The 26,511-nt window shown below is 43.4% G+C and overlaps 2 protein-coding genes across 2 annotated transcripts in view; one reads left to right on the plus strand and one right to left on the minus strand.

The window, feature by feature from the left end:
• The first annotated feature begins 581 nt into the window (after nt 1-581).
• Nucleotides 582-8,036, plus strand: SELENOP (selenoprotein P). Its single transcript, XM_083356825.1, has 5 exons — nt 582-743; nt 2,886-3,092; nt 3,895-4,107; nt 5,279-5,396; nt 5,986-8,036. The coding sequence occupies exons 2-5, from the start codon at nt 2,899-2,901 to the stop codon at nt 6,307-6,309; spliced, it is 849 nt and encodes a 282-aa protein (XP_083212951.1). The 5' UTR covers nt 582-743; nt 2,886-2,898; the 3' UTR covers nt 6,310-8,036.
• Nucleotides 8,037-8,061: 25 nt separating this feature from the next.
• Nucleotides 8,062-26,511, minus strand: part of LOC310636732 (growth hormone receptor-like) — a 171,979-nt gene continuing 153,529 nt past the window's right edge. Inside the window, exons 13-18 of the mRNA XM_083356817.1 lie at nt 24,287-24,355; nt 22,448-22,512; nt 20,298-20,400; nt 12,544-12,671; nt 11,054-11,140; nt 8,062-8,217 (exon numbers count right to left, since the gene is read on the minus strand). Coding sequence (XP_083212943.1) covers nt 8,095-8,217; nt 11,054-11,140; nt 12,544-12,671; nt 20,298-20,400; nt 22,448-22,512; nt 24,287-24,355 — 575 coding nt within the window. The 3' untranslated portion in view covers nt 8,062-8,094. The remainder of the gene's footprint in view (nt 8,218-11,053; nt 11,141-12,543; nt 12,672-20,297; nt 20,401-22,447; nt 22,513-24,286; nt 24,356-26,511) is intronic.

The following is a 26,511-nucleotide window of genomic DNA, read 5'->3' on the forward strand; positions in this document are numbered from 1 at the left end:
TTAAGTGCACATTATTGGATATCTCTACATCTTGCATATAGTACTTGTTCCGGTCTTTCAGCAATACACCTTTCAACTGTTATCTTCTTGTATTTTGTGAGAAAAATCATTATTGACCATCTTCAAGTGACCAAATGGTTCTTCACAGTTAGTCAACTGTCATTCTCTGTTACTTGGTGGAGCAGTGGGCTGATGCCTCCTTAAGTAACACCAGCTGCCTGCAATTAGTGCAGGTTCGCATCCCACCAGGGTCAAGGTTGACTCAGCCTTCCATCCTTCCGAGGTAGGTAAAATGAGGACCCAGATTGTTGGGGGCAATAAGCTGACTTTGTAATAATGCCGCTTGGGGTGTGTGTGTGAAAGCCCTAACAAGCAGGCATATACATAGAATGAAAGCTACTGCTAAGCTTGTAAGCCGCCCTGAGTCTTCGGAGAAGGGCGGGATATAAATGTAATAAAAATAAATAAATAAATAAATAAACTCCCAGAATTCCTGAGTCAGCATAGCATAGCTGACTCAGGAATTCTGGGAGTTGAAGTCCATGAGTCATAAAAGAGCCGAGGTTGCCTTACCCCTGGCCCAGGCTTTGGGTTTCTTCGGAGACGTCGCGAGAATCGTCGAACTTTGAACGGGATCCAAACTCGGAGACAAACAACTCGAGGGGTATAAATAGCAGCGAGCGGGACGAGCGCCCTAGAGGCTCCGGAGTGGCGAGGCGTGTTCGGAGTCCCGCAGCGGCGCGGTGAGTTTCTTGTTCGCCCCGGGGAAACGTTCGCCGAAATCGCAGAAGGTGACTTCGAACCGGGCAGGGGGGGGGAGAGAAAAAGGGGCTTTGAATGCATTAAGAAACAAAACAAGCCTATTTTCCTCCTCCTTAAGACGCTTGAGATCCACGCGCGCCCGCAAAACACGCGGCGGGTTGGGTTGAACGCACTTTGTTGCGCGGCTGCGTTCACACAGCCCCGCTGCACCGGCGTAGCCTTGGAAAAGCTTAGTTGGTTCAAGCGGGGAGTCGGGGTATTGGGCGGGGGGTTTCGTTTGAAAAATAGTTAAGCATCCAAGTCTTCAAAAAAAAATTCTCTAGCGAGGTTGCATGTAATACAAATTTAATGCTTTGGGTTGCGAGGCTGCTAATCTTAATTTCACTAAGCAGTACCCCCCGCTGAATTCAGGGTGGCTTGCTCCCTCGTTCATGTATAGAGAGGACTGCAGCCTTTTTTTTTTCCTTTTTGCATGAAGTACGATTACGATTGTGTATTTGTACAAGCTACGATGACACACACGTGTAATACTGCCGTGCTCCGCTATCAGATGCCGCTCCCAGCTTGGGTGTGCGACCTGTAAGAAAGTGTTTGCTTTATTTTGATCCCATTTATATCCCGCCCTTCTCCGAAGACTCAGGGCGGCTTACAATTTAAGCACAAAAAAATGTGCTTAGCACTAGCCTTCATTCTATGTATATGCCTGCTTATTAGGGCTTTCGCCCCCCCCCCCAGCGGCATTTATACTGTATGTAAATACAACTTTTCATGAACTCATGTTCTGATTAAAATTGCCAGAGGAAAAAAGGGAAATGGAGAATGGCAATTAATTAAATATCGTATAGATGTGCAGGATTGCATTGTCACTCAGAGAAAACGTGGTTCACATTGTACTATATGGGAGCCCAAAATTAGGAGTAGTCTTACAGCACCTTTTCAGACAAAAGTTGTTAGTCCGAACTGATGCTACTAGAAACCTGATTTCTGGTAGCTTTGTAGTAGATCATCAGTTTAGAATAATTGAACCCATTACATTCTTTACAATGTACATTCTGTATTTATTTATTTATTTATTTGATTTATATACCACCCTTCTCCCGAAGGACTCAGGGCGGTGTACAGGGCAATAAAAATAAGATTACAGGATACAAGATTTAAAGTTAAATGATTGTGCCCAATGTAGTAAGTTAGTTAAAAACAATGTTAAAACCCCAAACCCATCAGACCAGACCGGCTTGTTTGAATAGATAAGTTTTTAGATCACGCCGGAAGGAGCGAAGGTTGGGGGCCATCCGTAGTTCAGCCGGTAAGCGGTTCCAAAGGACTGGTGCGCCCACCGAGAATGCTCTCCCCCTGGGGGTCACCAGTCGACATTCTCTGACTGGTGGTACCCTGAGGAGGCCCTCTCTGTGGGAGCGTACAGGACGGAGGGAAGTTGACGCCAGCAGTAGGTGCTCCCGTAGGTAATCCGGGATGTAATGTAAAGTGCAGGTCTGCAGTGATTTCTGAGTAAACAGATTCAAAAATCTTATTTTCATGGCAAAGCTTTCTGTTTCTTAGGTTCTCAGTTTTCATTTGCCCCAAACAACATGTCACTTTCCTTGAGCCAATTAACCAAGAAACATGAAATTTTACAATAGATTGGAAAAAAAACTTTTCATAGGTAAATACATATTCTTCCAATGGTAGACATTGTTGAATAGAAAAATTATTTTAGAATAGGAAATGTTTGGTCACTTTGATTCAATTTTTATCCTGCCTTTATTACTTTATAAGTAACTCAAGACAGCAACCATACATAATACTCCTTCCTCATATTTTCCCAACAACAACCCTGTTGAGGTAGGTTGGGCTGAGTTGGCTTTCATGCTTCAGGTGGGACTAGGAAGCACCGTCTCCTGGTTCCTAGACCAGCATTTTAAGCACTACTCTAAATTGGCTTGGCAAATTAATTGCTTACTTGGTGTAGCTTTCATTTGTACCAAATAATTCTAGAGAAGAGATGCCCCATGTTTTCAGAATCTGTTGGTGCTACTATTCTGAAAGAGTCAGGGCAGAGGGCAGGCTGTGTTATACTTTACAGTCTTTAGTTTTCTTCCTTAACTTGTTTCTCTGCTTTGCAGGCAACACACAGCCATGTGGGCTGGGCTAGGGCTAGCTCTGATCCTCTGTCTCCTCCCAGGAGGAGGAGCAGAGCATCTGGATCTTTGTAAAGAACCTCCAGAATGGAACATTGGGGAAGAAAATCCCATGATGAACTCAAGAGGGTCAGTCACAGTGGTTGCTCTACTCCAGGCTAGCTGATACCTGTGCATTTTGCAGGCTTCCAGGTAAGGACCACTCAAATATTATTATTATTATTATTATTATTATTATTATTATTATTATTATTATTATTATTATTATTATTATTATTATTATTAGAATTTTTATACCGCCCTTCTCCCGAAGGACTCAGGGCGGTGAACAGGGCATATAAATAGAAATACAAAAGTTAAAAAAGATTAAATAATTGCCCAATTAAAACAATCAAAATGTAAAAATATGCAATTGCCCATGAATGGATAATCTGTTGGGATCTGTTTCTTAAAGCAAGAGGAGTTTTTATTCAGCTTAGGCTGGGGAGGAAAAAAAAAGTTAAGATATCTGGCATAATAGCTTTTGCTTGATTGCCAAAATCACTGCATTACAGTTATTTTTGGTCTGAAACTGGCATTCTGGGGGCAATATGCTGACTCTGTAAACGGCTTAGAGAGGGCTGTAAACCACTGTGAAGCTGTATGTAAGTTGAAGTGCTATTACTATTGCCTTCTTCAATAATAATGTCTTTTCATTTTTGAATTTAATCCCAAAATTGTTTTCTGAAAAATTAGTGACTGCCCACCCTATTGCATTTGACATGTTTCTTAGGAATTGCTCCCAGGCTAACAGGTTGGCTTATTTTGTTTTGGGTCCAGGTGTGAAAGCTGCTGTGACTTTTCAAATTCATTTGTACTGTTTGATTGTATAGTAGTAGGACTCCTAATTCTGTAGTATCAACTTAGATAATCGTAGATAACATGCCCATTCCAAGCAAATTCTGCTTTTCCAAAGGGAATAAAATGAATGCATAAAATGTTATTTACTTATTAGACTTGGAGACCTGCAATTGAAGCTGGCAAATAATGGAATGGTCAATATCTCCTTCATTGTGGTCAATCACCAAGGAAACTCCTCCCAGCAGAAGTACCAACTTCTAAGAGAAAATGTTCCAGAAGACATTCCTGTATACCAACCGAGTGCAACACAACTTGATGTCTGGACTACTTTAAGAGGCAAAAAAGATGATTTCCTGATTTACGACAGGTCTGTTTATAAAACATCAAATGGATTAGAATTTCTTAGATGCTCCATATTTTGAAAGCACATGAAGTTTATTTGGATTAGATGGCATCCCACAGTTTTGCATTAGAGGCTCTGTGCTTCTATTTGCACAATACATTCAGAGTACATTAAAGTGGTTTTCTCCATTCATTTGACCTGAGTAGGCTCACATAAGATATGAACCTGTTTGGCTACTTCAATGTGATATGTGCTTGGTTTGGTGATTAAAGCATCAGGCTAGAAACTGGAAGAAACTTGGGCATTAATAATTTGGCTGATCGTGGGCCAATCACTTTCTCTTAGCCTTAGATAGGAGGCAATGGCAAAACCCTTTCAAAAACTTGTCAAAAAAATCTGCAAGGACTTGTCCATGCAATTTCCAGAGTCAACAAAAACCCCAAACCCACAAATAGTTTATTTTGCCCCAAAGTGGTTTATCTGGATCAATTTATGCTACTTAAATGAATGTGCATATGAGTTCTCACTTTACATTTCCCTTCCTCTGGTTTGCTGCTTTTCCAACTAATGGGACTTTTTGCAGGGAGATGCTTTCTTTCATATGAGCCCTTCCCGTCAGTGGGCTTTATCAGGTCCATGTTAATGAGGTTTATCACTGTTCTGCTTTCAGAAATGTAGGAAAGTTCAGAAGGAGACAAAGAAGTCCTATCCATTAAAAATAGATAGCAGAAGACAAAGGATTAGGATTACTGCAAAAGTGCTACTACAGCAGTGCTAGTGTGACCCCAATCCACAGTTTTCTTATAATATGCGTACAATAGATTTTGGGATCCCAAAGATACTTTTTCATGAGCCAACGGGACTTTCTTGTTTTTCTTTGAAGATGTTTCGCTTCTCATTCAAGAAGCTTTTTCAGCTTCCCCACCATTCAGTTTGAGCTGAAGAAGCTTCTTGGATGAGAAGCGAAACGTCTTCAAATAAAAACAAAGTCCAATTGCCCCGTGAAAAAGCATCTTTGGGATAACTATGACCTGGATGACTGAGAATCTCCATAGACAATAGATTTTGGGAATCACAGCAGAAGACAAGAAACTCGAGATGCAAAAAAAATCTTTTGTTTTTTTAGTTTTGTAAAACTCTTCTTCATAAATATAGTGATGCATTGCTATTAAGAACTGGGTCACTTTCTTCCTAGGTGCGGCCGTCTTGTTTATCACCTTGGCTTACCTGTTTCTTTCCTGAGTTTTCCATTTGTAGAGAAAGCTATTCAGATGACCTATTGTGAAGAAACTTGTGGAAATTGCTCATACACGGTATGTATTCATTTTCCCCCTTTTGCTGTGAGCATTTCCTGACTGCAAAATGATTGGATTGCCACTGAACAACTAACTTGCCATTAAACCCATGTATAAGATCCAGATCTTTGTAATTAAGTTGTATTCTTTTTTATTGAAAAGTTTTACAGTACATTTTAAGGGAGGGATAGGGAGGGTTAGGTAGGGGTGGGGGGAGGGGGGATTGTTAAAGTTGTAATTAAGTTGTATTCTATACCTTGTCTTTTAATTCCTTGAGAAGGAAGCAAAGTAATCAAGTAAATAACCAACATCAAATGAAACTAGGACTCTCACAGCTTTTGTATGGTCAGAGAATTATAATAATTATAATTTTCTAAAGTAAGAATCTCATGCTGATCTACGCATAAGGCACTTTAGAAATGACTTGGACAAGAATAGTCATGAGAGAAGCTGACCACTTTGTGATGAGTGTGATTTTAAGCAGAAATACTAGGTTTACTTACATTATTTTCTTTAAACTGATTATATTTTTCTGCTTATGTTTTGTGTTGACATACTGTATGAGAAGAAGTTGAAATTCTGACCATGTTGTCTGAACTTTTTTCAGACATCTGAAATTGAAGAAATATGTAAAAGAATTGGGGGGAATCCAGAAGAAAAGCAAATTGAGGCAGCTTCTGCCTCACAGTTGTCTCCCAGTGAGCATCCCCATCATCATCATCATCATCATCCTCATCATCATCATGGACATCATCCTCATCATCATGGACATCATCCTCATCACCATCCTCAGGGACATCATCACAGAGGGGATCAACATTTGACAGCAATAAACAACCAGCCTAACCACAGAGTCTTGGGCCAGGAACCTACAGACGCTGCTTTTGTAGCAGCAGCTGTAGAAGTTCCTTTGCAAGGAAACAGGCTCTGACAAAAGGGGAGTGGCATCTGCAAGCGCCAGTTAAGCTGAAACTGGCAGCACTTGACAGGGCCTGTCTCCAGTAGTTGATGCTGACACTGCCGACACTTGTTGTTTGAAGAACAGCAAAGCACAGCTTCCTGACATTGTCGTGGAGAGCTCCCATCTTCCTGAAGGTGACAAGGGCAGCTGTTGGCAGACAACGTGGTTGAGTCTTGACAGTGACGTCTGCCAACAGCTGCTTGACTGTTACCAGCAGCAAGAAGGGGTGAAACCTGACAGTGAGCTGGACTGAACAGCTGAGCTTGAGGAACAGTCTAAACACCTATGGAAGATTGCAGACTTTGGAATGCATTCCATAATAATTTGAAATTTGTCCTACTATTTCTGCCAAAGTCGTTGGAAACCCTTGCTATAGGTGGCCAAAGGGCATTAAAGCAGAGGGATGCATTTCAGCAGTAATCTTCTTGGCACACATACCATTATGTGAATTATTTGGGAGGGGAAAAAAACCTACACCTGCCAGTTAAGCAAGAGTTCTTGCATTTCAGCTGTATTTGTTCAGTTGTAGTTATGTGCTCTGATTTTACTGATTCAGAATACAATCCTTGTCATCTGATTTTGCCTTAAACAGGAAGAACAAAACTTTCCCATAATGGTATAGAGTTGTTTCTCAGTGCCAGTTCCAAGTGTCTGTGGTGTTTGTTAGCTTGTCTTTTTGATTTCCTCTTCTACCATTCTGTTTGCATTCATGAAAACAGGAGCCAAAACTATGACCTAGGGGCTTTTGTTGGATACAGAGCAAATCAGAACAGGAGAGGATAAGAAAAGATTTGCTAACTATGTTTTTTTTTAAAAAAAAATCCCATTTATATCCCGCCCTTCTCCGAAGACTCAGGGTGGCTTACAATCTAAGCACAAATCAATGTGCTTAGCAATAGCCTTCATTCTATGTATATGCCTGCTTATTAGGGCTTCCCCCCCAGCGGCATTATTACAAAGTCATCTTATTGCCCCCAACAATTTGGGTCCTCGTTTTACAATTATAAGTTAAGACCAAGTGAATAGATGAAAATGTTTTTCTCCCAAACTCTAAAGCCATTTAAGATAATTGTATAGAATTCTGTGCATAATATTCCGGCCAGATATTTTCATCAAGAAGTCTGCAGAATTCACTAGTCTTAACATCAGATTTAATGTTATAAATTGTAAGTCCTATAACAAGACCTATTAAAATCAATTTCTCCGTTTCTGAAACTTTACTCTCACAGTTCGTTTGAAATTTGGGATAACGGTCTTTAAAAACATGAAGTGAGAGATGGGATGGGATGAAACAAATACTAATTTCAATTTCATAAATATCTGGTAATAAAATTTAAGATCTACACTTAACCATATTTTCTGCTAACCAGTGATTTGGACAATCTTGTATATGAGGCATGTTTATATAACATCTATTTTTATGTAGCAAAATAATATCTGTTGTTTCTGAAATTTCTAAAATTAACTGAATTTTTGCAAGTTCTAGAGCGAAAAGAAAATGTTCAATAGAGGGAAACTCTTTAGGATTGTGTTTGTCATAATTCATGATGGTTTGGTAGGGAAACCATACCCCTATACAACCTGAATTATTTTATGATGAATGCTTACAAGAGGGAAAGTAGTTCAGTATACACAACTGAAGAGCTTGCAGTTAGAGAAACAATATGTTTTAATAAATAAAAATATCCACAAATTCAGTGTGTATCACTCATTCAGTTCTGTCTCCTCAGTAAAACTTGTGGTCTCATGTTATTCTCAAAATTGTCGCAGTTTATAATAGCAATCTTTACGTTTGTCGAGCTTTTGTTCTAAGTCTTTGATAATGTTTCGAAGAATTTCAATTTCTTTATTCTTTTCTTCTTGAAGATGCTGGAACTTCTACAAAACCAAATAAATAAAAGAATATATATGTATATATATATATATACATGAAAAACAGGAAATAAAGATTTGCCCCATGTTTGGGGCCTAGCAAGGTAATCTAAATAGTTAACATTTGACACATATCTCCCCTTGCAGAAAGCTAACAGAGCGAGAGAGATCCTGTGGCTCAAGAGGTAAAATACACTGCCTAATGTGCAATCAGCCCAGGTTCGAATCTCAGAAGGGTATGGCTGACTGATGAAAACTAATGAGTTAGAAATGCATTTCAGTCTCCCTTAATTCTTTGTTAGTAATTTACACATACATGAAAAAGTATATATGTATATCCATATGCCTAGAAATCCATACATGTACACAAATTGAGATGCTTCAGAGATACTATGTTTCATGACTTGGTTTCTAGGAATCAGAAATCTATTCTGTCATAGACCAACAAATAAAACAAGAAAATTATGATTAATTATTCTAAAATATTTAAGATTAGATCAGACAATACAGCATACTGTGCAGATTATAGAACAGTGCTGAGCTATGATCAAAGTGGTCAAATCAGATTGATCTAATAATTAAGATAAAACAAGTCAAAACCAGGCTGTTTAGTAAAGCATGGGGATAATGATTCCTGGTGAGTATTTGCAGAGGGAATAATGCAAAATATATTACATAATTTCAATTATTCAATTATTTTTTCCACCTTAATTTACTTGTCTAACTGCTTAAATACAACTCAGGTGGTCCTGCCAGACAAAAAAGGGCATTTATCCATAGCCCCTGGCATTCAAACATTCTATAGCTACTACATGAGGGACACCTGCTAAAAAAAAAATCCATCGCTAAATCTGCTCTCTTCAGGTGGCCAATGAACAAGCATAAAAAAGTCCATCCTGGTCAGTGCCTCTGTCTCCATTTTGCATTACTAGGTTTGCTTTCTGTGGCAGGAGAAAATGAAAACAACACCCAGCTAGCTGCTGTGCCTCTCAAATCAACTGGGAATGAGAAGGAGGCAAGCAGCTTAAGGCTGGAGTTCACATCAATGGGAAGCTTGTACCTGTAATGCTGCATAAATGCTTAATGGCATCCTAACAGCCATGCTTTTCTTCTGTGTTCTTTGTTCTGCCCAAAAGCTATAGGGCAGAACTGTACTGAAGAAATTCAAGACTCGTAATATTAACAATAATAAAGTTGAAAGGGACCTTGGAGTTCATCTAGTCCAGCCCCCTGCTCAGGCAGGAAACCCTATACCAGGGGTGTCAAACTCAATTTCACTGAGGGCCGCATCAGCATTGCGGTTGCCCTCCGGGGGCCGGGTGGCTATAGCCTGGGTGGGCGTGGCCTACTGGGTGGGCGTGGCTAGAGTGCGCATGGCCTACTGGGTGGGCATGGCCAGCTCTACATCGTTCACATCAAGGATGCCTATGGGGGCCTGGGCAGGAGTGGGACAGATCTGAGGGTCTCTGGTAGGAGGGTCTCTGGGCCAGGGCCAAGGCAGTGGGGGCCATTCCCTCACTGTTTCCAGGATGGCTTCGCGGGCCACACAAAACCACTTCGCGGGCCGGATCCAGCCCCCGGGCCTTGTGTTTGACATGTCTGCCCTATACCATTTCAGACAAATGGCTGTCCAGTCTCTTCTTAAAAACTTCCAGTGTTGGAGCATTCACCGCTTTTGGAGGCAGGTTGTTCCACTGGTTAATTATTCTGTCAGGAAATTTCTCCTTAGTTCTAGGTTGCTTCTCTCTTTGGTTAGTTTCCATCCGTTGCTTCTTGTCCTGCCTTCAGGTGCTTTGGAGAATAGCTTGACTCCCTCTTCTTTGTGCCGGCCCCTGAGATATTGGAACACTGCTATCATGTCACCCCTCACCCTTCTCTTCATTAAACTAGACATACCCAATTCCAGCAACTGTTCCTTATATGTTTTAGCTTCTAGTCCCCTAATCATCTTTGTTGCTCTTCTCTGTTCTCTTTCTAGAGTCTCGACATCTTTTTTACATCGTGGTGACCAAAACTGGATGCAGTATTCCAAGTGTGGCCTTACCAAGGCATTGTAAACTGGTATTAATACTTCACGTGATCTTGATTCTATCCCTCTGTTAATGCAGCCTAGCACTGTGTTGGCTTTTTTGGCAGCTGCAGCACACTGCTGGCTCATATTGAAGTGATTGTCCACTAGGATTCCAAGATCCCTGTCACAATCACTACTATTGAGCAAGGTACCACCTATACTATACCTGTACGTTTGGTTTTTCCTGCCTAAATGTAGAACCTTACTTTTTTCACCATTGAATTTCATTTTGTTAGATAGCCCCCAGTGTTCAAGTCTGTCCAGATCCTCAGGTTTGCAATAATTCTGGATATTTTCCTTCCAAAGACCAATCTTTCTTTGCTCCCCAGTTAATGGTAACTAATTTATAGTTGACTAAATTTGAGAGGAATTGTATTTCCCATTTTTTTACTTTAGGAAAAGGTTTATGTTTAAATGAAGTATAAATACTAAAAAATGTGAAAGTACAGAGGAGCCTTGTACATTTTTTCAGGGCTATGAAATGAATGGATGACTTGCAGGCAACCTCCTCCTGCAAGTGAATCTCAGATGGGAGAAGCATTTATAGAATATCTCTTTGTTTTGAAAGAGCTCTTTGGGATGTTTTCTCCTCACTCTTATCGCAGCATAAGACACTGTTAAAACAGAATTTTTATTTTATCTGGTAAATTGATATAGCTGCCCATCTCACATATGTGACTACACGTAAACAGAGTAGAGCAAAATATCTGCAGTCAAAACATCTTAACTTTTAAACCACTTTACATTTAAGAAAACAATAAAAACACTTACCTTTCTATAGATATTTTGAGGGAGCGCTGCGGGGTTAGCCTGTAGTTGCAGTGTTTTGGTCTGCAGCCTTTCCAGTTTAGTATTGAACTGAAATTTTGTTTAAAAAAAAGAGCTAGTGTATTGATAATGTAAATGACAGAAAAAGCTTCTCTGCAATTAATGCTATTTTAGTAATGTATAAGCAACTCTTGGCTAAGGATGTTTACATTAACACAGGGAAAACAGATACCCATTTGGCCATGAAGTGCAAATGAGTAAAATTGACTCATCGTCATCACATGGTATTATTGGTTTTAGAGAGCTGTTACAAAGATAATGTAAAAGGAAAATTTCCCCAGAGTATAATGCAGAAAAGCAAATCATAAAAGTAATACATATAAAATCAATGTGATTAAAGGCAGCTTAATTGACTGGGTCATGTCTTTGTTTACTGCTCAGAATTGAAGACTTTGTAGAAAGCGAGGAGGGAAAAGTGCAACAATAAGAACAAAGAGAGAAAGATATTTAAGGCTGTAATCCTAATAAACTATCAAAATTATGATATCAACACAAACTCTTGAAGGCATGAATACATTTATTTTAGTATTATGGAGCATAAAATGCTCTAAAATAACTTCTTTTACTACATTCTGGAAAAAAGGGAATCAAAACATGAAACAAAAAACATACTTTCACCACTTTAATGTTGAATTTATTTAGTAATATTAACTGGATATCATCTGCACTCCAATGATATTTCATTCAAACAGTAGGTGGCCATTACTCCTTCCTCAACAGGACTTCATGGCAATTGACATTCCTTCTCCCCCACCATCGCTTCAGCCAGCCAGAGGGTCAGGTATGCAAGTAAAGGAACTAAAGTTACAGAGAACCCTGTCAAACTTCTTCAGAAATCACTGGCTTAAAAACCTCCTAGGCAAGACATTGTTTTGGTGATCCCACTGACTCTTGTCCAGTCAGCTTCCAGTTTATCCTGAATCATGTTAATTTACAATCTGAGACCCAATAATCTGTGGTGCAGAATCTCATGGCACTGCACATGCTAATAAAGGAGGTTATCAACTAATAATTCTAAGCATGCAAAATACTTTTTACAATTATAGAAACTATATGTAATAATGAAAAACAGCAATAATTTTCCTGTCATTCTCAACCTTAAAAAATCTCAGCACAAATTTCAACAGACTAGAAAGACACCATTCCTGAGGTATCTTCTCTGATGTTTTGATCCCAAGTCAATAAGAGAAAATATTCTTTGTGACAACTCTAGGAAAAATGAATCTAAACTGAAAATGATGAAATATGAAAAATGTAATATGAATGCATACTGAAATCGTATCAATTTCTACCTTAAAGTTATTCCTTGTCAGGTGGTTTTCTTTAATTTTGTAAAATGCAATGTTTTGATTTTGATCCACAATTTATAATTTATTCATGTAGCATATTTCTTGTTATTCTGGCATATTCTCAGAGTGTCATAAATGGCATACCTCTATTTGTAATTTGATTATCTCATTCTGCTTTTCCTTTTCTTGAACTTTCAGTTGTTTAGTTAGTTCTAAAATCTGTAGATCTTTCTTCTCCATTAGTTTCTTATGCTCTTCCATCTTGCTTTCAACTAATGCAATTAAGTTAATATATATAAAATTAAAAATAATGAAGCAAATCATTGCATTAATCAAATAGAATTATATACTTTATTATTTTAATATCATCATACTAACAACAATCGTTCACTATAAGAAGTTTCAGTCTTCATTAATTCCTAAATGGCCTTCACCAAGAGGGACTTGCAGAAGGAGTTGTTTCATAGCATTGGTACCATGACTAAAAAAAAGTACACATTCTGGCCTCAACCCCTTTCACTTCATAAAATTAGGGTACCATAAACTGTTTCCTCTGGGAAAATTTCATACATTTTGGATAGATCAAATCTGTTAACAGTAGTTTATTTATTTATTTATTTATTTATTAGTTTTTATAAACCGCCCTTCTCCCGAGGGACTCGGGGCGGTGTACAGAGGAAGGAAGGTATACAGATCGAACAATAAAAATAATAAGAAACACTAATGAACACAAACTGGGACCCCAATTAACGCTATCATGCCAGGCCAGCCTGCTGAAACAGGAAAGTTTTTAAGTCGCGACGGAAGGTACGGAGGTCAGGGGCCATCCGGATTTCTGTTGGTAAGGTGTTCCAGAGGGCTGGCGCACCCACTGAGAATGCCCTCCCCCTGGGGGCCACCAGCCGACATTCCTTGAGCGGTGGCACCCTGAGGAGGCCCTCTCTGTGGGAGCGCACAGGACGGTGGGGTGCTGACATCGGCAGAAGGTGCTCCCGAAGGTAGTCCGGACCCATGCCATGTAGGGCTTTGTAAGTCATCGTTAGCACCTTGAACTTCACACGGAAGGCAGCCGGAAGCCAGTGCAGCGCACGGAGGAGAGGTGTGATATGGGAGTATCGGGAGGCTCCCAAGAGTGTCCGTGCCGCCGCACTTTGCACCAGTTGAAGCTTCCGAGTGGATCTCAAGGGCAGCCCCATGTAGAGAGCGTTACAATAGTCTAGGCGAGATGTCACAAGGGCATGGGTGACTGTACGTAAGGAATCCAGGTCCAGATAAGGCCGTAGCTGGCGAATTAGTCGAACCCGGGAGAAGGCCCCCTTGGTCACAGCTCCAATGTGGTCTTCCAGGGAGAGCTGCGAGTCTAGGAGGACACCCAGGTTGCGGGCCCTATCAACAGGGGGAAGTAACTTGTTCCCAATGTTAAGCAGTGGGACGTTCTGAATCTCCTGGCTTCCCGGTACGTACAGCCATTCAGTCTTGTCCGGGTTCAGTTGAAGCCTGTTTCTCCCCATCCATTCCCGGACCGCTTTCAGGCAGCGGGACATCACGTCTAGGGCATCACTGATATTGTTTGGAGTTGAGATAAAAAGCTGGGTGTCATCAGCATACTGATGGTACCCTACTCCAAAACTGCGAATGATCTCACCCAGCGGTTTCATGTAGATGTTGAACAGGAGAGGCGAGAGGACCGACCCCTGAGGGACTCCGCAAGCGAGAGGCCTCGGGGTCGACCTCTGTCCCCCTGTCAGCACCGACTGCGAGCGACCCTGGAGAAAGGAGGAGAACCAACGCAGAACCGTGCCTCCCACTCCCAGTCCCCTGAGGCGTCGCAGCAAGATACCATGGTCGATGGTATCGAAAGCCGCCGAGAGGTCTAATAAGACTAGGACAGAGGAATGGCCCCTGTCCCGGGCTCTCCAGAGATCATTCATCAGAGCGACCAATGCCGTCTCCGTGCTGTAGCCCGGCCTGAAACCCGATTGGTACGGGTCTAGATAAACCGCTTCATCCAGGATCTGAGGAAGTTGGTGCGCCACCACGCTCTCAACAACCTTCGCAAGGAAGCGAAGATTGGAGACTGGACGAAAGTTATTCAAAGAGGATGGGTCCAAGGTGGGCTTCTTGAGGAGAGGTCTCACCACCGCCTCCTTCAAGGCGGTGGGGAAGTGACCCTCACTCAGAGAAGCAGAGATGACCGCTAGGAACCAGCCTCGTGTCGCCTCTCGAGCTGCATAGGCCAGCCAGGAAGGGCACGGGTCCAGTAAGCATGTGGAGGAGCTTAACCTTCTCATAATCCTGTCCACTTCCTTAGGAGTTACAGGATCAAATTCTTCCCAGATGACGTCGACAAGACTGTCCATGTCTTGTTCTTCCATCTCAGCCCAGTTGGAGTCCAGACCAGTTCGAATCCGAGCGATTTTATCCAGCAGATATTGACCAAATTCCTCGGCTCGACCCTGCAAGGGTTCCTCCCTCACCTCTTGGTTTAATAGGGAGCGAGTCACCCTGAACAAGGCAGCTGGGCGATTATCTGCGGACGCGATGAGGGTGGAAAAGTAGTTGGATTTTGCCACCCTTATCGCAGCGAGATAAGACCTGGTGAGGATTCTTAGTCGCAATCGGTCGGATTCGGATCGACTGGACCTCCAACGGCTCTCTAGGCCCCGTCTCCGACGCTTCATCTCCCGGAGCTCCTCGGTGAACCATGGGGCTCGCTGGGATCTGCGCCGGGTCAGAGGCCGCAAGGGTACAACTCGGTCCAGAGCCTCCGTGGCTGCCTTTTCCCAGGCTTCCACTAAGGCTTCCGCCGAGCTGTGAGCAGGGGGTGCATGCGAGTCCCTAAGCGCTGCCTGGAACTTATCAGGGTCCATTAGGCGCCTAGGGCGGTACCATCTGACTGGCACCGTGCACCCACGGTGGGGGGTGGCAAGGGGGAAGTCTAGCCGCAGGAGGTGGTGATCGGTCCATGACAGGGGCGTAACAGTTGTGGCACCCCCACCGACATCATCACGCCACCGTCCAGACAAGAACACCAAGTCTGGGTTGTGGCCTCTCTCATGAGTCGGCCCAGAAATTATTTGCAACAGGTCCATGGCCGTCATGGAAGCCATGAACTCCCGAGCCAGTTCGGACGATCCTCCCAGGGACGGTAGATTAAAGTCGCCCAAGACCATGAGTCTTGGGAATTCAACCACCAACCCTGAGAGGACATCGAGTAGCTCGGGTAGGGCCGCCGCTGCACGATTAGGTGGTAGGTACGCCAGCAGCAGACCCAGCTGCGCCCCTGGGCCGAATCTCAGTAGGAGAGACTCACACCCGACCATCTGAGGGACGGTGGTCTCTCGCGGGCTAAGGGATTCCCTGATGATAACTGCCACTCCCCCGCCCCTCCCATGAGCCCGGGGCTGGTGCAGTACCTGGAAACCTGGCGGGCAGAGGTCAACCAGAGGAACACCCCCCTCTGGGCCCAGCCAGGTTTCCGTGATGCAGGCCAGGTCCGCATGCTCACTCTCCAATAGGTCACGAATGAGGTGAGCTTTGTTGGCTGCGGACCTTGCATTCAGGTAGACCAGCCTCAGCATGGGAGGGTGCGCACCTTTGCTCCCGGGTCCTCCGGGGGAGAACAGAGGGTCGGAGCGTCTCACCGCCTTTACAGAGCGGAGATGACACTCCCGGTGACGATACGGCCCTCTGTCTGTGCACCTTCTGCCATTCCCCACCATCCTAGGGATGGGACGTTCGTCAGTACGCCACTGGGTGTTATCGGCGACTGGCCCTCGTTGTACGCCGTCGTGAACGGCCGTGGGCCTGGCATGCGTTATGGTGGCTGGAAGGTGTGCCTTTCCCGCGCAACCATAGTCTCCTCCCTCCCCCCTCCCTAACCCCACAAAAAACTTAGCTAAGAACTTAATCAGGGGCCTCTTGATGGGAATGTGCTGGAGGCCCCTGACCCTGCCCGGCCATCTCTCAGAGGCCCAGTGGTTGGGCCCGTCATCAAGATTGGATGTGATGCAGGCGGGTCGCACCCAGGAGAGTGGGGAACCCCTGAGGGCGTGCAGTGCTATGCTAGAGTATTGAACGGGCATAGTCACAGGTGGTTCCGGGAAGGCTGTCCCCTGGATGGTGAATTTGCAGGAGGGTCGAGCCGGGTAGGTGCGTATCTGGATCGTCGCCCTGCCACTGCCACTTGGCTGGGCGAACCCCCAGAAGCAGGCCACTCCTCATCCTCTCACGATGGGTTGTGTCTCTGCTTCCGGAGGTGGTCCAGAACGTACTCTGGGTGAGGCATACCCCATAGAGCTCTCACCACTATGGGGTAGCAGGTGTATGGCCCAGCCACTCTGCCACCGTGGCTAGCACCCAGGCCCGTTATGTCCTGTGGGGAGAGAATGGGCAAAGATGGGTGAGAATGGGCAGAAGGCAGGATGGAGGGATCCATTAATTGGCGTCAGCTCCGGTGGTTCAGCCGCCCCAAACAGTTCCCTCCCTGATCCTCTGGGCGTTGTTCCCGGCCGCAGTTCCATGGCCCCTATTGGTTGGGGACCGTCCAGAGCGTGGCATCTCAGAGGTACGGGAGTCCCTGGTGTCATGCCCCTGGTGTTGCCGTCTCCGATCAAGATGTTTCGAGGAGGTGGGTCGGGCCGTCGCCTCCATTGTCCAGCGTCTCCTTTGGTGCGCATCTTTCGGAGGCACCGCCGTCCAGGGGCAGCCCACGGTGGTCGAGACGCCGCACCGCTGCTCTTACCGCCGAAGATGCCGCCGCCACCCGGGAGCCGGTCAGGGGCAGAGCAGAGCCTTCGGCCCCTCCTGTATGGCTGCGAGGGCTGCCGTGGTCCAGGGTTGTCGTGGTCCAGGGGCGGGTCTCTCACCTCCGGCGCCGCCGATGCCTCCGCCTCCGCCACCCAGCTGGTCCAGCTGGTCCGCGGCGTCTCCGCTGATAACCTGGAGACGCCGCCGTCGCCCGGGAGCCGGTGGGGGGGGGCCGGGGCAGAGCAGAGCCTCCGGCCCCTCCTGGATGGCTGCGACGGCTGTCGTGGTCCAGGGGCGGGACTCTCACCTCCGGCGCCGCCGATGCCTCCGCCTCCGCCACCCAGCTGGTCCAGCTGGTCCGCGGCGTCTCCGCTGATAACCTGGAGACGCCGCCGTCGCCCGGGAGCCGGTGGGGGGGCCGGGGCAGAGCAGAGCCTCCGGCCCCTCCTGGATGGCTGCGACGGCTGCCGTGGTCCAGGGGCGGGTCTCTCACCTCCGGCGCCGCCGATGCCTTCGCCTCCGCCACCCAGCTGGTCTAGCTGGTCCGCGGCGTCTCCGCTGATGACCTGGAGACGCCGCCGTCGCCCGGGAGCCGGTGGGGGGGGGGGACGGGGCAGAGCAGAGCCTCTGGCCCCTCCTGGATGGCTGCGACGGCTGCCGTGGTCCAGGGGCGGGTCTCTCACCTCCGGCGCCGCCGATGCCTTCGCCTCCGCCACCCAGCTGGTCCAGCTGGTCCGCGGCGTCTCCGCTGATAACCTGGAGACGCCGCCGTCGCCCGGGAGCCGGTGGGGGGGCCGGGGCAGAGCAGAGCCTCCGGCCCCTCCTCGATGGCCAGGGGGGGGGCCTGGAGGCGCCCCGCCGCCACCGCCATCGCCGTTGCCAGCCTCCCTGGATCCACGACCAGCCTGGGGGCTTGAAAAAAATCGTTGCCGCAGCCGCTGCCATCCTTCCCGCCGGGGCCTCCGCCGCACAGCTGATCGGCGGAGGCGCCGCCCTTGCTCAGCAGTTGACAGCGGCAGAGGCAGGGCGGAGGGTGCTGGCTCCGTTATAACGGTCGCCAGCGGCCCAGGCGGCGGGGCAGGGGTGTCCTGGCACCCCTGCAGTTGTTCCGGGAGGCAGCGGGCGGCATAGTTACCCAGCTGTTTTGCCCGAAATTCTTGCCCCACCCCAGGGGTCCATTGACGTCCCTGGGGGGCTCCTGGGGGGACGCCTTATTGTTGGGGGCTACGGAGCTCTCCCCAGCGCGTAGTTGCTCCTCCAAGTACATGGATGGTAAGCCATACAAGATTTTGAAAGTGAAAACTAGCACTTGGAATTGCATCCGGAAACCTATTGGGAACCAATGCAAAATAAGTGTAATAGAAATTAACAGTAGTCAACAAGTGGGCCATTGTATTCTCACCCACCTATAGCTCTGAATGAGCCTCAAAGGCAGCCCCATCTACAACAGATTGCCGAAGTCTACCTTCATGAGGGTGAACAGGCTGCAGTTGATACATACCAGAAGTTGAGGAAAGCTTCCCTTATTTATAATCTCCACTGATCATTCAGCAGTGCAGAAGGACCTACAAACTGTAACCTACTTCCTCAAGGGTGATGCTACCCCTCAGGAAACAAGAATGGAATGAACAGAAAACTACAAAGGACAATCAGTAACTCCATTTTGCTAGGATTCAGCTTTAGCTTCTTTCATACCATCCAGATTGTAGCAACATCCTGAATTGGGATAGGTGCCATCTCCAGTTGCACTGCGGGTTGGCAATATCAAGCTGAGTATAATCAATAAAAGGGAGTTAGGAGGAGCATGAATAATTCTTTCAAATAGAAAGGGTCATATTTACTTCCTTGGAGTCAGCAGACCAGAATTAATCTCGAATAACAGAACTAAATCATTCCACAGTCACCAAATCAGACTCTGCCCAGTAGAAGTCAAGACTGATGAATCTGGGTGACTTAGTCAACAAATGTTGAATAAAATGGTCACCGTGATCACTGGGGATGCTTCCATTCATCTTCCTTTAATAGTGAATTTGCTATGTTAAACAAGGATGATGATCAACAGCCTACTGATGCAACAAGAGAGGAGAAATAAAACACTTTGCCATCCTTTCCAGCATATTATAAACTAATATTTGAGCTTGTAATCTTGGTCAATCAAATTTACTTTTTATCTTTCTCTGTATTAGGTGTCATTGCTAGTTTCATTTTCATACTTCTTATGGTAAAAAAATTAGATTAAATATCTTGAAAACAATGTGCATTTACTCTGCAAAAAACAAAGTCCTTCTGAAGGCATGGGACAAGTCCAAGTGTTTCTGTATTCTTCATATCTTCTTCATGTCTCCATATTGTATAGATGTTCTAGATTAGAACATGTTGCCGCAATTAGCAGTTGTCCAAGAGAATTAAGTGGTTGCACATTCTGTCCTTATCCATCTGCCAAGGGGTCAAGGGCCACTGGAGGACCGTATACCTTGCTTCCCAGAAAGAACATACTAGTAAGAAGACAATCTGGCTCCCTACACTAGCTAAAGCAAAAGCAGCTGTTGTTGAAAACTTGCTTGTCTCCTCCCTGCCAAAAAAAGAAACATCAGATCCTATTTTTACAGTTGCTCTGGTGTCAAGAGTAGAAAACCACTGAATTCTTGTTTTATCCATCAGCTATCCATGAAGGACCACCAGCTGCTGCTCAGAGACTAGCTTGCTCTGAATTATGGGTAAATTATAGCAATGCATTCACGGTTCTGTTGCAAACTTGAAGAAATCCCTTACTTCCTCTTCCCTTTTGCTGGTATATTTTCTTTACTGTTTTTAAGCAGAAGTAAAAGCTAGTTTGTTTTTTAGGTGATGTAAAGGGTTTTTTTATGACACAATTCGTATCTGAAAGGCAGGATGAACAAACTGTATTACACATCTAAAACTGCCTAATTTGCTAGAATGGAAAATAAATTATTAAAGATGTGCAGAGCATATATGTGGAACTTTACACTTACTCTCTTTTTCAGTTGGGAATAGATATTTTTGAAATACTTGAAATATGTAATTCTCAATCTTTTATTAGTGAAAAAATAAATTAATAGTGCACCCAATGAAGGCTATGCCTTACACTGTGTATCTCTCAAGCACTGTATACATATTATTATGCTTACGTTGCTTGTTCATGTCGCTGTGAAGTTTGCTCTGTTCATGGTTGTGTTCCTTCTCCTTGTTTTTTATTTCCATAATGAGTTTATCAACCATATTTTCATATTCCTATGAATTTATTGAAATATATAAGTCTTTGCAATTGATTTATCTTAACATATCTTAACATAACTGCTAAGCTTGTAAGCCGCCCTGAGTCTTCGGAGAAGGGCGGGATATAAATGTAATAAAAATAAATAAATAAAATAAATAATTTTCATTCAATGCAAATTGCTTTTTTTTACTGAAACTTTAAATTCGGTTCCTCAAGAGCAGGGGTAGGCAACCTTGGCTCTTTTATGACTCATGGACTTCAACTCACAGAATTCCTGAGCCAGCCAAGCTGGCTCAGGAATTCTAGAAGTTGAAGTCCATGAGTCATAAAAGAGCCGAGGTTGCCCACCCCTGCTCAAGGGGTTCCTTTAGCTTTGGGATCATTCTGGCACCTATTGGTCACTTTAGGTGGTACAGGCATACCTGAACCCACTGGTTCCTGGGCATGGTCTTCCAGAGCCATGGAAAGATGGAAAGTGCAATTCTTTTAAACTGGGCTCTCCTCTTGTACCTACCAGTAAGACAATCTATAGTTTGGAAATCTGAATCAAGCAAAACAAGAGCTGACTAAAAGTGATGGAGACAGGCAGTGTGTGTGTGTGTGTGTGTGTGTGTGTGAGAGAGAGAGAGAGAGAGAGAGAGAGAGTGATGGGAGGGAGGTGGATGAAAAAAATGAGCTGATTTTCTCAATTTCTTCACAGTGCAACCTTCCTTGTACCTAGCAGCTGTGATTTGGACTTCTTTTGAAAATAGGGAATAGGGGTCTAGCTGTCTGTCAAAATTCTTTCCTGTTAGCTGGTAAGGTCTGGTGGGAGAGGAACTAAGCCAAGAGAATTTACCAATACTTGTCCTTAACGTGCCCTCCAGATTGTAAAGAGTATAGCCCTATTTGGCAGTATCATGCTAGTAGCAAATCTTATGCTAGTATCTTTGGTTAGCATTTTAACTTGGCTAGAAGGAAATGCTTAATGCCTATAGACAGGCAGCAGAAAACTAATCTAGGGAAAAGGGGGGGGGAGAGAGAGATCTCAAGCAACAGATTGAAGGTCTTCAAATACCACTCTCTTCAAAAGAGATCAAGCCAGTCTTAAAGCAACAAAAGTCCTCTCAAACTCCACACAAAAAGAAAACAATTTGCAAACCCTTCCCTTCCATGAGGGCATTGCTCAAAGAAGAACAAGTAGCCGGGTGCCACTTTGCAATTCTCTGACTCCCTGCTGAAGAGGAAGTAATGACTTAAATCTTGTCAATTTATCTCATGTTTCTTTGATCTGAACTACTAAAGCTCTAAAGAGCTAGGATAAATCCTATTATAGTGGAATCAACAGGAATGTATGCATTTGTCTGATTGTATTAAAAACAAATCTAAATTGTTGCAGAGAAGTAAGCCGTGTTTCCCCTTTATCAGTTATGAATAGTTTGCAACATCAGTCTAAAAGCCAGGAGGTAAGGTGATGCTTCCCAGACAGTAGGAAAACAGATTGTCCACAAATTCTGCAGAGTTCAATCACTGCAAATGAAACCTTGATGTGTGTGTGTGTGATTTCAGAAGCACTGCAGCTGAGCCAGAAATAAATCCACTGAGCCTTTTCAATGTTCTAATAAGATAATTTTCCAAGGCTTTTTAATGGGAATTTGAACATAGGTTTGCATTCAAACATTATGCTTTAGTAGTAAAGGGCAAAGTCTTCCTTCCAAACAGTAAAGATGTTTGTATTTATACAATTGCCTTAAAAAGTCATAAAATGTAATAAGCAAATTTTACCAATGTACGTACTGTTGCTGTTATGCACTTGCAAATAATTGCTCCATCCCAGTTACAACTCCTGGAGACTATCAGGAACAAGTAAAAAACTACCCAGAAACAATGCTGGCCTTTTTTGTGATGGTGAGCCCCAAATAAGGCATTGAATATTAATCCAACAGTCTAATATGCTTTTATTTAAGTCATTAATGAACAATAAGGAAGATGGTAGTGATTACTATAAAAATCAGAAAATCATCTAAATAAATCATCCCTAGAAATCAGAAATAAGAAGTTTTGAAAACAGAATGCTCCTACCTTTTCATGAGTCTTCAATTTCTCTTCTAAAATCTGGATTGTGTTTTTGAGTTTCTCATTTTCATCTATATAAGAATATTAATATTACAAAATAAGAGCAATAAATAAATTCCCAACTGTTCTGAACTCTAAAAAATAGTAAGAATCCTTGCCTTGATTAATAATAATAATAATAATAATAATAATAATAATAATAATAATAATAATAATAATAATAATAATGATGATGATGATGATGATGATGATGATGATGATGATGATGATGATTGGATAGTGGACGTGGCAGTGCCTGGAGACAGCAGAATAGACGAGAAAGAACTGGAGAAGATAACAAAATACAAAGACCTACAAATAGAAATAGAAAGACTGTGGCAAAGGCAAGCAAGGGTAGTACCAATAGTAATAGGTGCCTTGGGTGCAATTCCAAAATAACTGGAGCATCACTTGAACACCATTGGCATTGACAAATTCGCCATTAGTCAATTGCAAAAGGCAGCCTTACTAGGAACTGCTTCCATCCTATCTGCCTATCCCAGGTCCTTGGTAAGGACTCGATAGGTAGACAAAAATTCCAAATCCAGTCTGAACATCTGGCTGACTGTGCGATGATGATGATGATGATGATGATTATTAATAATGATGATGATGATGATGTTGGAAGGGAGCTTCGAGGTCATCTAGTCCAACCCCCTGCTCAGGCAGGAAACCCTATACCATTTCAGACAAATGGCTGTCCAATCTCTTCTTAAAAACTTCCATTGTTGGAGCATTCACACCTTCTGGAGGCAGGTTGTTCCACTGATTAATTGTTCTAACTGTCAGGAAGTTTCTCCTTAGTTCTAGGTTGCTTCTCTCCTTGATTAGTTCCCATCCGTTGCTTCTTGTCCTGCCTTCAGGTGCTTTGAAGAATAGCTTGACCACCACTTCTTTGTGGCAACCCCTGAGATATTGGAACACTGCTATCATGTCTCCCCTGGTCCATCTCTTCATTAGACTAGACATTCCCAATTCCAGCAACTCTTCCTTATATGTTTTATCTTGATTTAAACTGATTTAAAACTGCAAGGCAAAATAAATTAAGGGGTTCTTGCTTAAGACAACAAGAGAAGACAAAAGTTAAAGGTTCCTGAATCTTTTCACTCTGGTATTCTCCCTCAACTGGATATGCTTGCAAAATCAATGCCACAAAAGAATAATATTTTTTTTACTTGTTTTTATGGAATAATATTCTTGGAAAGGGGATGCAAATCAGAGAGTGGCAATAGAACGGAAAATATTTAAGAAGCAACTTACTGTCTGAAGGACGATTTGAATGGGAAAGATGCTTCTCATGAAAAACACTCTGCATGTGCTGTACTGATAAATTGTTCATGAATTGCTTTTTTTTCCCCCCTTAAGGATCAGGCATAAATTCTTCTGGCTATATAGGTGGTTCTTGACTTATGACCACAGTTGTGACCAGAATTTCCATCACAAGTTGTTACAGTTCTAAGTAGAGTCACCATGAGATTGAATGCAATTTTATGACCATTTTTACAGCAGTCATTAAGCCAATCAAGCTTCCTCAGTGGGTGTTTTTTGCTGGAAACAGGTAAAAAAGCTCACAAATTATGATCATGTGACCATAGAATGCTGCAACTGTTTGTAAATATGAGCCGGTTATCAACTACACAAATTGTGACCATGTGACTCTGCAGGTAGTAAAGCGCTTTTTCCAAGGCCGTTGTAACTGTAAACTGTCAGTAAATAACTGGTTTTAAGTCAAAGACTACCTGTACAGGATTTGTCTCTCAACTTACTAAAAATAACACTCTACGAAATCACATTGCACTTATTTACCTCTCAAATTATACTGGTCTTCTATAGTTTGTTGAAGACCTTTAATCACATTATGGAAAGTAGCACTGTCTTTTAAAAAGAAAAAAAGAAAAGAAATTAACATATTTATTTTTAAATTGTTGTTATTTTGATAATTATACAAACTTTTTAAAATTATTGGGCTGAGGCACACATGCTTCTAACATGGGTATAATGAAAGAAAACCCAAATTTAATACCTGAAGTATTTTTTTTTCTATTTTAAGTTTAAGTATCAGCAACTGTATTTTAAAATGTACTGTGTTGTCCTGTTCTATCTCCAGTTGCAGTTAGTGGCCACAAGATGGACCTCTGGTATCCTTAATTTTCAGACCATTTACTCATAACATTAATTTTAAAATTAAAATGTGAAACACTGCTTCTTAAAAGCTCAAGGAATACAAATGTGGCGAGTTTAAAGTCCTATTATATTTTCCATTTCTGGAAAGATCTAAAAATGGTACTAAAATATTGATTCTTCTACAGAAGTGATGAAGAATCTTTTGGGCCTGGCATCTCAAAAATTCAGAAAATGCCAACTTGATTCTGCTGCCATGTCATATGTATACCCGAACAAAAGAGAAGCAATTCTTTACACATTCATTTTTTAAAAAAATATAGTTTCATCATATGTGATCCTCAGGATCTGCTTGGTGCTGCTTACCTTCAGGTGGTATTCCCTTTCTGTAAACAGACCCCTGAGAATTACCTGAGGCAGTTCTAGGTCACATGAGACCTTCATTCTTGAGATGGCTTTGAAGAATCCTCTTCTTCAGCTCCTGCAGCCTCTGCAAATCACACATCCCTTACAATTTTCAGAGGCTTTGAAGACCACATGCCCTGTAGGATCCAAGGACCGTGCAAGAACACATTCTATTCTTGCGTGATCTCCACAGCCTCTAAAAATTGCACAAGATGGTGCAATTTCCAAATATAGTGTGCTTTCAATAATAGTTGTCAAGTGTTGCTGAATGCTGGTGTGTCACCCAAATGTCAGTCCTGTCACCTTCGACACACGTGTCATAAGTTCACCACCCATTGTCCTGCAGTAATGAACAAATGCCCAACAATCTTCCAACATGGTATACAAGTATCTATTATGATAGTGGGCAAGATGTGTGCATTGCAGAGGGCAAGGTGGAGACAAGGGGATTGCTTCAGATGGAGCAACATTTGCCTGCATAAAAGCAATACATTTGCCAAGAAGAAATAGCAAGGTAGTATGTATGGCTATAGAGCCAATTTGGTATAGTGTTGATCAGGTTACAAACTGGGAGATCATGAATTCTTGTCCTTCCTTAGCACCTTCCTCTCAGCCCTGAGAAACAAGCAATGGCAAATCACTTCTGAAAAATATAACCAAGAAAACTGCAGGGACTTGTCCATGCAGTCTCTGAGAATTGGACATGACTGAATGGAAGAAAAAGAAATGTATTATTATGACAGCTGTTCCATATCTAAAGATCTGAGCAGTGGTGGGATTCAGCCAGTTTGCACCAGTTCGGCAGAAATGGTAGTTAATTTTTTGTTGCCCATGCCTAGAATGGACTTCCGGGAGCAGCATCCACACAGAGAACTGATTGTTCACTTATTTGAATCCCACCACTGGATTTGAGGCTTAGTTACTGTGCCCCTTTTCATTCACCTGTTAGCAATATCCAGAGCCATTCTAAAGTGGCAGTGAACTTCACTCCCTAAAAGATCCAATTGCTTTCCAGTTGCTTTTTAAATAGTGGAAATGTATAGGGAAGTGCTCTTCCCACTACAAAACCCCTATGCTTTGAATGCCAGCTCCTTTTGGGCTGGTGCAACAACAAGGAAAAGTTCATTGCCACTAGACAGAGTATTGGGGTTGCTCTGCTGTTGGACTACCTTCATTACACAAAGATAGTGTTATGTACTGGGCTCTTAAAGAATACCACGTGGGAGCAGCTAACAACTCTCCAGCAACCCAGACTACAAGTCTACTGTGGTGCAATTGGCTATCTCCAGGCAGCAATGGTTGATTCAAACCTATTGGCTGACGCCTGGGGGTAGACTATATATTGCGGCTAGTTGCAGACTTTTCCCCAGTACAGTTTCAGCACGAAATAAACTATGAGTTACCTTGTACTCAGCTTCACGTCTCATTCCTGCGCCAAAGAACCCGCTATTTAACAGATAGTATCACATACACATTGTATAGACCCGACACATGTCTGATGGAAA

Source organism: Vipera ursinii (genome assembly GCF_947247035.1).
Source record: "Vipera ursinii genome assembly, chromosome: 2".
Taxonomy (NCBI): Eukaryota; Metazoa; Chordata; class Lepidosauria; order Squamata; family Viperidae; genus Vipera; species Vipera ursinii.